The sequence below is a fragment of the Benincasa hispida genome, chromosome 1 (assembly GCF_027475165.1).
Source record: "Benincasa hispida cultivar pf3 chromosome 1, pf3_genome.v1.1, whole genome shotgun sequence".
In the NCBI taxonomy this organism is placed as follows: Eukaryota; Viridiplantae; Streptophyta; class Magnoliopsida; order Cucurbitales; family Cucurbitaceae; genus Benincasa; species Benincasa hispida.
Window position 1 is genome coordinate 76,873,851 of NC_143478.1, and position 14,375 is coordinate 76,888,225.

At 31.3% G+C, this 14,375-nt stretch overlaps 1 protein-coding gene across 1 annotated transcript; it reads left to right on the plus strand.

The window, feature by feature from the left end:
* Nucleotides 1-8,832: 8,832 nt before the first annotated feature.
* On the plus strand, nucleotides 8,833-10,111 carry LOC120088232 (uncharacterized). The gene is made up of 2 exons (XM_039045387.2): nucleotides 8,833-9,190; nucleotides 9,450-10,111. Exon 2 carries the CDS (start codon nucleotides 9,470-9,472, stop codon nucleotides 9,896-9,898), a length of 429 nt encoding a protein of 142 aa, XP_038901315.1. The 5' UTR covers nucleotides 8,833-9,190; nucleotides 9,450-9,469; the 3' UTR covers nucleotides 9,899-10,111.
* The last annotated feature ends 4,264 nt before the right edge of the window (nucleotides 10,112-14,375 follow it).

Consider the following 14,375-nt stretch of genomic DNA (forward strand, 5'->3'; position numbering starts at 1 on the left):
GTTGCTGATTCTTCCATGTGCATCACTTTGAATGTAGTTTTTTTTTTTTTTTTTTTTTTTGCTGTTTCTCAGGCAGTATCTTATCAAATTGTAAGTGGTTGTCAAGCAGCTACTCCCACGAGAGAATTTTTAGTACTGACAACTGAGATGTAACTAGCATGGCTTATACAAGAAGAAACAAGATTAAGATTGATAGACCTTTTAATATGGTTCGATCTGGATATAGCTGCATAAATGAGATGATAACTTTTTATTGGACACTTGAGTGTGCTGTAGAAAGATGTGTAATCTAGGAACCATCAAGGTTCTGATATGTTGGTGGCCTAGGCTCTAAAATGCTTGAGAATTAGAAAACTATGTAGGGTGTGTAGGGTTATGTAGTTTAGAAATCAAAATACTTTGTCAAGGCTGTAGTGTTTTGGTTTCCTGGTTTTTATAGTTTTGTTTTCCCTATTTTATTAGCTTTAGCTATTTTGTTTTGTTTGGCCCTTTTTAGAGTAAAATGGGGGTGGTGGAAGACTTAAATCATAGACCTCGTGGTTATTAATATATATTAGTTGTCGGTGGAGTTATGCTCGCTTTCGCTGCTATTTTGTTATTTTTTTTTCTAGTGGATGTTTTTTATGAATTGTAGAACCCTTTGTACAACATGGATTAATTTTTCAGGTACCTTTGAGTTAAAATTTAATTCATGTCACAACTTAAGAGTAAGATGTTTGTTTCAAAAAATCAAAGTATCGCTTATCATTAACAAAAAAGAAAAACATAATATACAATGTTTATGTTTACGACCTCAAACATGGGAGATAAACAATCTAAAAGTAAGAGACGATTAAACATAAAGATATTTAACATGACAATTAATGTCCATATAGTCATCATTAAAAGGGTCGAACCAAAATTAGTAAAGTTCAGAAATATGGTCGGTTTAGTGATGTAAGGAAGGAGAGGAAGAAGAAGAATGAGGAAGGGGAAGAGAGATTTCTATATTTCGATCACCTAATAATTCAAATGGTTATTCAAATATTATTTTTTTCCAACTATTTTTAATTCAATAAATAAATATTTGAAATATGTTATTATTTTGTTAATCACAATTCAATTAGGAGAAAAGGATCACTTTATTCAATCTTCTTTTAAACAAAATAATTAATTTATAAAAATCAAATTTGTCATTTAGAAAAATATATTAAAATTTAAATTATAATATTTGAATTGAAGTACTTCGGTTACAAAAATTAATTAATTATGAAATATAATTTAACTTTTGAGGATATATATATAATTTAGTTTAATAAATTAGTTTCTTATATGTACACTTATATTTTATAAACCGTAAAGAATTTAGGCATTAAAATTGTTAAATTCATTAATAAAGTATATATGTAGCTAGTTAATTATTATTACGGTTAATGTTTTATGAGATTGTTTTTTAATAATTATAATTAGATTATCATTGGTTAATTATAATTATTAATTTTTAATCACAAAATATTTTATCTATTTTCTCAAACTAATTTTGATTGTTTTATTATCACTAAATCATAATTATAAAAACTCATACAATTGTTCCAACAAATTATGTAATCATGTAACTTTTATTATAAGTGGTTCTATCTTCAAAAACGAAATTTATACAACGTTCATTTTATAAATATTTGTAATTAATAATTTAATTAATATTATTATTTGATTATTAAATAATTATTTTTCTCAAAACTTTGAATTGAATTTATTGTTTACCAAATAATCTATTAAATTTTTTATAGAGGTGTCTTGATTAATTTTATAAATTAAATACAAAAATAATTTGTTCCTATAAAGATTCAGATAAAATTCTCATACCAAACACAATTATTATTGATTCACAACAATTTTATTCTCAAGCATCCTTAATTCCCGTATCTATAAAACCTTAAATCAAAGGGCCTTAATAATTAAAACCATTTTTCAAATATTATTGAATCTTTTTTAAAAATAATGTTTTTTTAATATATAATGACAAAAATAGGGTAAGATGGAAACTTTTTCTAAGAATAGGTGTTTGGGGAAATTATTGACAAAATTGGGGTAGTGAAATCGTGTACGGGGTACACGATTGCCATGTGGTAAACTTTGTACTCGGTACACGAGTACCATTTAATCCAGTCAGCACCACGTCGGCTGACTAGTTGATCGGTCAGATGCAAACTCGTGGACCCGGTCCACGATTTGCATTTTTTTTCTTTTCTTTTTTTTAAAAGTGTGAACTAATTTTTTTCAATTGTAGATGTACAACAATATTAAAATTTTAGGAATGGGTCTACAATTTCCTCCATTATTAAACTTAATTATATATTTAATCTATAATGAAAACATCTTGCACTCATATTCAAAAAAAAATGTCATGATATTAAAGAATATTTACAAACAGTTTTTAATTTACAATTTGAAAATGAAAATTTACATGAAATTTAAAAACAACTCCCTGGCCCTTACCTTTCATGGGGGTTGTCTTCGTGTCCCTCTAAATTAGGTTCACCCTATTGTCGCTATCGTCTACGACGAATACATCTTTGATCGGTGTCAGCAACATTGAGTTGTCTTGTTTGTTGAATAATACCTTCTACGTTGACCAATGTTTGCTGACATATTGAACCCAATTCTGGTATGTTGTTCTACACTGAATATTGTCGAATATCGCCAATAAAATTATTCTGTACAACAACAAAAAATAAATATTAAACAATATTCATATCATATATATGGAAAATGTCTGATTTTAAATCTCTTACCATGCAATAATAATAAGCGCCGTCAGGTGTGATAAATCGCCTCATGATTGAATTGTACCAGGAAAAGTAGTCGTTTGATACAACTAGCCCATTTGTCAATTCTCCCTGTGCACAATGATCATGTCATCCATGCCAGTAGGATAAATATTCCACATGGATTCAACGCCAGTCTTGGTCGTGCTTACCTCTTAAATCGATTTGGTGTAATGCTGGGAGTGTATAGGACAACGAAAATATTATTTGTCATAGACCAAACTGTCTCAACACACGATTTGGATGATGCTACTCTACTATATGGAAGCATATAAGAGGGCTAACAGTCAACCAAATGTCTTCATCATCACGATAATAATCAGGTAAGGATGACCAAATCTGTTGTGTGTATGACGTCCAAATAATCTAACAAAAAGAACAATAATAAGTATACATCTAAAATGTTTTAAATATTCATTTATATATACATTTGCTACCTGATTGTGCATCAGCATGTCAAATATTTTTCTGTACACGAGCAACATATTTGCTGACTGTTCAGAGGCAGCTAATACACCACTCCATCTAAAATTATAAAAAATACAACTAATTTATATTCTTACATAAAATAGTAACAAAATAAATATATAATTGAAATAATACCTGGCACTAAGTGGATGATGATCTGGGCCTGTAGCTGGACTTGTGGTGCTATAATTGGAAATCTGTCATAAGCCCATACTTGTAGTAGTATCAGTGGCCCCGTTATTTCCAAGCTTGTGCATTGGAAGCCCGACAAAGTTCTCTATACAACCATGCAAGACATGCACCACCCCATGAGTACGTACCAGCGTGCTCGAAATCAGACAATAGTGGGAGAAACATGAGATACACTAGAGTATTTGACTTATCAGTAAACAAAAATCCTCCAATAAGCTGCATGATGTATGCTCGTGCATACCTATGTACGCTGATGTCGTCGACATCGGAAGGTAAATCTGGAAACTGGGATGCCAACCAGGGGATACTCAATCTTGATCCTTTCAGATCCTCTGGTAGAACGCCTAAGAGCTCTTCACAAACGTTCTTCCAATCATACTACAATGAACCTGTTAATGGTTGCTCATCCATTCGTAACCCAAATTGTATGGCAACATCCTGCAGTGTAATCGTACATTCCCCACAAGGCAGGTGAAATGCATGGGTTTCTAGTCTCCAATGCTCAACTAGAGCAGTAATAAGGTGCCAATCAAGCTGGATAAAACCAATTTGTGCAACCCCAAGAAAACCTGTCTGCTGAATATAGGAAATAATGCGGCAATCAAATGGGATAGTATGCTGTGCAGTTGCCTCCCTTCTCCAACAACTCAATATGAACTATCCCATACTGATTGTGAACGATGCGTTTTTTGTTGGTATAATTGTACAGGATTAGAAGGACCATACCATTACCTAAGAAGTTCAAATTAGGTTACATAATAAAATCCATGACATAAAGATACATAAAAAGTATATAAAAAGATACAATTACATAAATGAGTTCCGTTTGTATCGATCTGGATGTCTGTTTGCATCAATAGATAAGGCGGTCAATAATTTTCCCTTATACTTTCCGTGGAGATGAGTTCTATCGATCTGGATTAATGACCTAAAATGGTTGAACCCTTCTCGACTAAAAGACCAAAAAACTCGTCCAAAAATAGTCGTACCTGGCACATCAAAGGAAAGGAAAAACCAATCTGTTCATGTTCCTAGATTGTAATGAACAAGAGCACTCAACCAATACGGAAGCTCTGAATATGATTTCTCCCAATCACCAAACACCACAATCAACGTTTTTCTTTTGGCTTGCCACACCCATCTATAATTAATATTATAACCATATTGTTTTTTAATTGCATTCTTGGAGTAGTGTCACAGGTACTCCATGATCAACTCTAACCAAATTTTGAATTTCAATACTCATAAAATTTGAATCAAGATGTGAATGATCCTGTGTCAATTCTGAAAACAAACATGAGTGTTCCCAAGTTTGGTGATTTCAAACATCCCATGAGTTTTACGCCGACATGCTCGTAATCTCTAAGCACAACCATCCCTCCATGATTTACATCTAACATACCAAAGATCTTGATTTGATTCCACTACAACAATTTTGTGGTATTTTGTCACACAATATTTTTTTACAGCAAGCTGTAGATCTTCTTTGGTATTAAACAACATTCCTTTTTGTATTAAACTACAGTTATCTACACCTATATTCCTTTCTTCTAAAGTATACCCTAGTTCACAGGTTGAATTTGTCATTTTCCAATCTATTTGGGTGAACATATCCACGGTACAACTCAAGATCATGTTCCCCGCTACTATCGTTTCCAAATAATTCATCAACTTCAACATCAATGTAACTATCTCTATCATTTCTCGGTTCAAGAATAACTAAATCTTCAGGACTCATCGACATATTTATTATGATTTTTTCAACTGTTATAGTTGACAAAAAAAATATGTTAATATGTCAATCCAACAAAATCCAATTTCTAAGTTCAACATATAAGATCTAAATATTATATTTAAATCAACCCAAATCTAAGATTCATAAACTATACATTTAAATCAACCCAAATCTAAGATTCATAAACTATACATTTAAATCAGCCCAAATAAAAACAAAATAATATATCCATAACCATACATTTAATTCCTCAAATACAAACAAAATAATATATATATGAACCAATCTTCATTTTTATAAACATACACATATATTAATCCAACTAATTAATCATAAAAAAAAATAGCCAAACAAATAGACAAACATAATCATCTAGAAAAATACCCGAACAAAATCAGCCCAACAAAATCTAATTAATAAGTTCATAACTACATTAGATATAATCAGCCCAACAAATAGACAAATATATACATATATTTCTAGATTCATCCCAACAAATAAATTATGAATCCATAAACTACACATTAAGCCCAAATGCAAACAAGATGATAGGAAGATTATATATTAGAAAACAATGTAGGAAAAGAATTTTACCACAGAAGTATTCGGACGATTTTGGACAGACAAACAAATGGAGGCAAAATGATGCGTTTGGATGCACAAGACGGAAACAAAATGAGGAAGATTTCGGATGATTTTGGATGGAGAAGACAAAACAAAAGAAGGCAGAACGTGATTTTGGACGAAAAATGCAGAAGCTCGGATGAGGAAGAAGAAGGGACGCGACACGATTTAATGGAGGAAGAAGTCGTGTACCGGATACATGATTACCTCAGTCAACGCTGCATGACTGCCATGGCAACTCGTGTACCCGGTACACGATTAAAGAGTACACGATTTAAAAATCTATTTTTGACAATATTTTCCCTCCTACCCTATTTTTGTCATTATATATTAAAAAATATATATTTTTTTTTTTTTAAAAAAATAAATATTATTCTTTAGTTCTAAATATTGTTTAATTTAATAAATAAACAATATTTAAATTATTTTATTATTTATTTTACTCATGACAGTCGATGCATCTCCTATACACCATTCCATTCCTGAAAAACAGCTTAATGATTGAGAAGAATATTATTATTTTTAAAAGAATATTAGTTTTTATCTTAAATCAAAGACTTCAATTTTTTAAAGACCAAAATCAAACTCTTTCAACGGTTTATTAATTTACCACATTTGAATTGATAATTGACTAAATTAATAGACAAATGGGACATTGAAATTTGAAAGCGTTGAAACTACTATATGTAAATTAATAGACACATCACTAAATCATATTAATTAAGAATTGGGTAATGTTTTGGAGCTAGTACTGTTTTATCACTAAATCATATTAGACATATCATTAAACCCTACTTTGACTACTTCCATGTGTTTGGTAAATATCAACCTTTTTTATCATTCAAAACTCGGTCTGTGTTTGGAATACATTTTCAAGTATTCAATTAAAAAAATAACTCATTTTGGAAAAAATTAGAGTATTTGACAATCACTTAAAATAACTTTTCAAGTGTATTTTAATTAGTTTTTATCAAAAGTGTTTAAATAAAAATGAGTTTTAATCCAAACAGACCCTCAATATTTAAGGAGGAGATTAGGAAAAAACATGCATTTCCTAAAAATCCATTGCAATCACTTTTAAAGGGAATTCTCTAATAATTTTACATATTTTATACCGTTAGATTGTGTTTAAATTGGTAATTATTTTTTTAAGTTTAGTCATTAATAAATTTAAGTATGTAAAAAATATCTTTTTGGTCTCTTAGTTTTCGAGAATAAGTGTATTTGATCCCTAATGTTTTAAATTGATCATTTTAGTCCATGAATTTTAGAGAATAGGTTTAAAATGTCTTTTTTACAAATAAAATAATTAAATTTAATCATAAAATTCACTAAAGTGAAAATAAGAGATAAAAATATGATTTTTTTTTCCAAAGTGAGAGAAGGGAGAAGAAATGAGACTTAAATCATGAATATATATTTTTAATGTTATCTGGAATACAATAAATCCGATAGCATATGCCATACGCAGTAAAATCAAATACAATTTCTTGTTAAATGGGAAGTAAAGTATCAGATTTGATGTTTAAATCTCCATTTGACTATTTCTGCAATTAAAAAGATAAGATAATTTATTATAATGTATTAAAACTTAAAATGAGTTAAATGGGTGCGTTACCAGTAAGTATTGACAATAATTATCTTTGAAAATTTTAATTCCAATTTGCTGTTCAGAATGATCTAGAAATTCTAAAGAAACTTCCTAACCCCACAGCTTTCTTACTCCTTTATGATTGGTATAATTTACATTTGGGTTTCCTCCAAATATAAATAAAAAATTAAAAGAAATAAATTTGGACTAATTCAACTTCATATTCACCTTAAATAAACCCAACTTATCTTATTAACTTCAAAATTATAAGTTCGATCCTACACTATATCTTCTTCAAAAGAAAACTAACTTTTTTATTTGTCCTGACTTTTCTATAAAATTAGAAAAATAAAAAGATTACGTGGTTAACTTTTTTAAGAATAATTTACTTATTTAGAGTAAAAATGGCTATACATTACATTTCTTTTTTTCTTTAAAAAATACTAATAAATAACATAAAATCTAATTTATTAGCGACGATTTTGAGTCAAAAGGTATAAATGGAGTCAAAACAACTAGGTCAATAAAATAACAAGGTTTAGGCCAAAAATAGTACTCTAACCCAAAATGAACCTAAGAAAGAGGACTAATGGGAGTCAAAGCCCAAATAGATATACTCAACCTCGAGCTTGGTTTTGCAAAGTAGCTAAAGGGGCATATCCCACGCTTGCCTTGACCCGAAGCATCACACTAGGTCCATTTTGGGCCTGAGGGGAGATGCTCGACTTTGGCCTTAGTCGAGACCGGCCCTAGTCAAATATGAAACCGAACATAACCCTTTATCCGACAGGGACAAACTTAGGTCAATTTTTTCTATAAATACATCATTCTAATTTCATATGAGAAAACCTGAGTCTTACTCTCAAATTCTCTAGCTTTTACACATCTTTTTACTCTTTGGTTTAAGCATTGAAGTATGTGTGGCAAGAATCACACAGGTGTGCAAATTTTCTCTTTTATTATTCACGTTATTCTTCTCTTTAAACAAATTCATTATTAATGTCAAGTAAAGGTTAAATGTATTTCTTCTATCCAAAATTTGAGAACATAATCAAGTGATTGATTAAAATTTTCTTGTACTAAGAAAAATTGAAACTTTTTTTAGGACAAAAATCGAAACTTTCTAAAAGTGAAATTTAGCCTAAAAAAACACATTTGAAAATTTAGAATAAAAAAATACCCTTTTTAGTTAAATATCAAAATAAATACGCAGTAAAAAAAAAAAAAAAACTAAAAATAATATTTGAATATTTTAAAGAGATTTGACACGCGCAGGTGATTCTCTAAAATTAACCATTGGAAAAGGTTACTAATGACAGATTTAACTGCAAATTATTCGTTGCTGGCAAATTTAACAATCAACGGCTAGGATTCTTCACCCCCTACCCTTTAAAAGCATCAATCATTGGGTCTTTTCTTTCACTCTCTCTAGACTTTTCTCTGTCGAATATTATTTGCAGAGGCAGAAAGGAAGACATTTTGTGGAGGAAAAATAAAAAAGCAATCTCTTCTCTTTTTCCACACTGGCTTTGGATTTTGTTGCCCATTGTTGGGGAGAGAAACGTTTTGGGTTTTTCTGTGATTGTTCAGAGATAGAAAGAAACTACAAAGTGGATCTAATTTTGGTTTTTTGTTTGGCTTCCCATAAGTTTTATCCTTTTCAAATGATTTTCATGTCTGATATTAGATTTACAGACAAAGATTTTGAGGAAGAAGGAGAGTGGGAAAGGGAAAGATAAAACCAAACACCCATTAACAAAAAATATCCCCAAGGTATTTCTCTGTTTTATCTCTTTTATCATTTCTTTTTCTTTTTCTACTCAATTTTCAAATTTGGTTTGTTTTATTTCCTCAGATTTTTTACTCTTTTTTTGGTTTGATTTCATTCTAAAGTTTCTCAAATGGTTCTGGAATGATCTTTCGTTTTGGATTCTGGACTGGGATTTCTCTGTTTTTTAAATTAAAAGCTTCTTCCAATAAAACAGAGCAAAACAGAGGAGTTTCTAAAAGCTTTTCTTTTTGGAAATGTCAGCGACTATAATCACAGAATCAATGGCGGCTATATCAGCACCAGTTCCGGAAAATGCGGCGGCGGCGGTGCTGATTGGACAAATGGAAGTTGAATTTGCAAAATGCGAGTGTTGTGGGCTGACAGAGGAGTGTACAGGGGCTTACATCGAGGGAATCCGCCGCCGATTCGACGGGAAATGGATTTGCGGTCTGTGTTCGGAGGCGGTTCAAGATGAGATTCTCAAGTCCGACGAACTCATCACCACCCAAGAAGCCGTAGCAAAGCACATGAGCTTCTGCAAGAAATTCGCCGCCGCCGTTGGACCACCGCCGGACCCGACGCCTCATCTCATTACGGCTATGAGACAGATCCTCCGTCGCAGTTTAGATTCCCCAAGAGCCTTGAGGTCCACGCCGGCCACTCCAACCACCACTGCCGCCGGCCAAATCCGCCGCCGGGCTCTTGCTTGATCCGGCAGCTGTTTCACTTCTTTCTGGTTGACGACGATGAACATTGAATTTTTCCAGAGAATGAAAGAATTTTTCCTAATAATGAAACAAATAATTAGGACTAAAACCCCCTCCCAAAAAAATAATAATTAGAAAAAAAAACATAAAAGAGAGAAAAAAATGTTTGATCTTTGATGCTCAATGTCAAATAAAAGCTTTTAAGTTCGATCTCAATCTATAATTTTTAGACGCGTTTTTTTTTCTTCCTGTTTTCGATTTATTTTGTGAAAAATTTGGAGAAGATGATGATTTTTATTATTTAAATAAGAAGGAAAAAAAATTGAAAAAGAAATAGACTTATCATCTCATCCATGTTAATATTTAACGGTCTAATTATCATTTTCTTAGTTTAAAGTTAAATGAAGGATTCTTTAAAATTATTTTTTAGAGATTAAAGTGTATCTTTTAAAATTGTAAGAACTAAATAGATATCAACATCATACTTGAGAGTTGAAAAAGTGTATTTTATCTAAAAATAAATAAAAAGCCAAGTTTGTTGAAAAGGGTGACCTAACACAATCAATTATTGAGTTTGAAAATTAGGTTAAATGAATTTAATAAGATTTGGGTTCTTGGTTGTACAGTTGGTGAGTGTTTAATGGACTTCATGAAACAGGGGAATCTTATTGTTTTGTTTTTTCATAAGTACCACTAGAAATTGGAGAACTGAGCAACGAATTTTTTTTTAATCTCTAATTAATATCATATGCGAGTTATTCTATACTTGCTTTATATGAAATATGAGAACTTGGTTGTTTTTTTTTTTTTTTTTAATCATTCTTTTAGTTGTAATCTTTATATTTTATAGTTCAGATTTCAAAGATCATACCATTTTAGTCCATAGTTGAAAATTCTGTTACTTAGAGTATATATGAGTAAATACTTATTGTTAATATTTTATTTTATTTTATTCTCTTTCTTTATTTTTAACGGTCTCTCTTCTATATAAGAATACCTATATTGCACATATCAATAAACAAAAATATAATTATATCTAAAAAATCCAAGATGATATTAGAGAAGGAAAACCTAATCATATGTAAACACTAAAACTCTCAGTCACTATTGTTGGAACCCTAACCACCATGTTGGGTTTGATATGCTTAAATGGGTTGAGAATTCACTACAAACTTAAAAATGAATTTGATCTTGGGCTTATTGAAACCAGGCCCGATGGTGAAAACCAGATACCACCTATGAAAAACACTAAACTCAAAACCAATGTGCTAAAAGCACAATTCGTGTGAAGAATAATCTTCACCCTACACTTTGACAGTCGAGATTAGAATCAAGCACTATTGAGGTTTGAAGACTTTCAATGACTATTCTTTCTTTTCTTTGTTGCAGAGAGAAAACGAGAGAAAAGAAAGGGGAGAACTTGGGGGAGAATGTTGCCAAAGATCGTTTGGACGATGTAGGCTGCTATCGTCTAGTCGATTAAAGGTAAAATAGGGATTCGTCTATACAATAAGGCAAGATTCGTCTAGACGATGAAGGCTTTACTGAAGATCGTCTAGACGATGGGGTTCAAAGTCGAGGAGAGTCTACACGATGGAAGTGCTGAGGTACACGATCGAGGGCTAAAAGGTACACAATAGAGTAAAGAAGATCAAGGAAGAAGATGAACACGATGTTTTACGTGGTTCGGCCAAAGATAGCCTACGTCCACGGAGAAGCTGATGATTTTCTAATTGAGGAGTTACAAAGAATTATTACAAGATAAGTCTGATAGCTTTCTTGATCACTCTGTAATAATAAACCATTTTTGGTTTGTTAGTGCACCTCACTTCTAGCGTCGAGACCTCTATCTCCAACAATACCCATCATTTTTTTTTTCACTCGCTCAAGCTTTTGACGTTCTTATTTGCTAGAGGACTAGTTCGAGGCTTCATATTTGTAACCATCTCAGTATTTGCAAAGGTCTCTTTCTTCATCCAGTTCGTGGTCACTACCGTCATGTTTGGTCGAGTCTATCACTAGTTCGTGGTCATCACGTTTGTTTGCTACTCGTGGGTTCATAGTCTCGTCAAAAGCTTTCATCATCGTTTGTTGGGGTTTTCAACTTTCGACGAGTTCATGATGCCCATCTAGATGTTCGAAAACCGCATGGGGCTGGGAAGCCACGGGAACCTGCCTCAAATAGAAAGGGGAATCCCTGAATACACGGGGAATGGAGGAGGGAGCCCCCACTTTTATATATAACTTTGAAGGAATTAAATTCCTTAGTGGAAACGTATGAATGCAAAGCCCATGTTAAACAATTTTGAAAAACACAAAATTTAGAGAAACACAGAGACAAAAACAGGATAAACATTTAATTATATAGCATGTTACAAGGAGGAGAAACGATAAAACAAAACTTACCTTGAAGACTACTATTCACGTAACTCCTCTCCTCCTCTAGGAGAACACGAAAAATATCTCTTAAACTCAACGTACTATTGGATCTTCCGACGAACACAACCAGTTACAAACCGAGGACACCACCAAAAGGACTTCCTTGCTATTCTCAGGCAAGAAATGAAGATTGTGGGATCTCTAGTATTTTTGGAAGATGAAAGGAACCGCAATGAGGATTTTTTTGAGAGAGAGATTATTTTCTCTTGTCATTTTCTATAACTTTCACAAAAAATACTTATGAGTGTCTAACGTGAGAGAGTGATCATGGAGGAAAAGTTGCAACTCCCCTCCAATTAACGTTGGGAGTTAGTCTTATTTAATTTAATATATATTAAATCCTATTTAATATATAAATAAATTAATAATGTTGATTAATTAACAACTAAATATCGTATATTTAATCATACTCAAATGAAATCCTCTCACATAATCTATAGTTTTAATATGAATCTCTTTGTATTAATTTTGACATATAGTATTTATATGAATCCCATTCATATAATTAATATTTAAATCTTATTGAAATATATTACTCTCATATATTATATAGTATTAATTATAAATCACATTTATAATTAACTATATATTACAATATATTATATTAATTTGAATTTCATTCAAAGATTTATCTCTCTCATTAATTTTAAATCACATTTATAGTTAACTATAATGTATCAATATACATTATGTTAATTTGAATCTTATTCAAATCTTTACCTCTCTTATACATAGTATTAATTGTAAATCATATTTATAATTAACTATGTATATAATGTATGAATATACATTGTACTTTATATTAATCATATTAATATAAAATTTTCCTTAAATAGTTTGAACTATTCAAATTATTCCAAAATCACTTATTCCTTCTTTTATCCTTAGTAAACTTGCAAAGGGACCTAATGAATCTATAAATTAGAAGTTTCAATGATACGAGATTAATTAATTAATTAATCAACATTTATTAACTGTAGGTTACTCTACTAAAGACCTACAGTTGCACTCTTCGCACAGTAGATATATTTGTGTCCATGGATATAACCAATCAATAGTAAGTCGACCCCTTCACGTATCACTCGTAACTATAGTTTGGTCAAATTACTGTTTTACTCCTGTAGTTACATCTAACTTCTTAAGTACCAATAATTCCTCTAGTAAACAATTAGTTATAGTCTAACTATAAACAAAACTCCTCTTGGGCCAATGGGATGATGAGACGCCTCATTGTTCAAAACCTGGAATCAACCCTTAAGAAAGCAATTCATCTACTTATCCTAAAGACATGAATGAGTGAATTTAATCTTGTGTAACTATGTTCCCAGCTCCCTACTTGGACAAATCCCTAAAATGGTAGGCTTATTGAGTCTGCAAAATTAGCCACTTTCACTCATACAGAACAAAGGATTGCCCTCATAGATAGGAGTTCATAACCCACTCAGGATGAAGGTCGAGTCACCTATGGTCATCCTATTGAAATGTTAGTCTCTTCAAGAAACGACGTTATAAAGAGAGACTAATCATTTCATGGTCCGGTCTTATACAAACCCTTTGTATAAGATACTGCACTCAGTTGTCTCCACATAACGATTAGGATCACATTGTTTGTAACACTTTACAACTATTGTAACAAATACAAAGTGAATTGTATTCGTAGTGTCACCAAGATAAGACATCCAACCTTATTCATATACTACAAACCATTTAGGTTATTACTTAAACATGATCCACTTGTATGTCAACCACATACATGTTTAAGTTACATATAATAACCTCGGATCTTAATTTATTGGGTTGAGTGACACAATTCTCAATGTTAAATAAAATAACAACTTTTTTTATTAAATAAATGAATTTTATTTATACATTACAAACCACGATATTTATGGCACAATCCTTAATAATCTCCTACTTGTCCTAAAGTTAGTAGGTATACAAAATAGTAAATATAACAATTACAATGTACACTAATGCAATAAACTAGATCGTACACTATACTCAATAATATTCCCACTTGCTTTAGACAATGTGGTGCATA

Bases quoted from the DNA above. Each gene is read 5' to 3' on its own strand.
- LOC120088232 (XM_039045387.2), top strand. From the start codon at position 9,470: ATGGCGGCTATATCAGCACCAGTTCCGGAAAATGCGGCGGCGGCGGTG.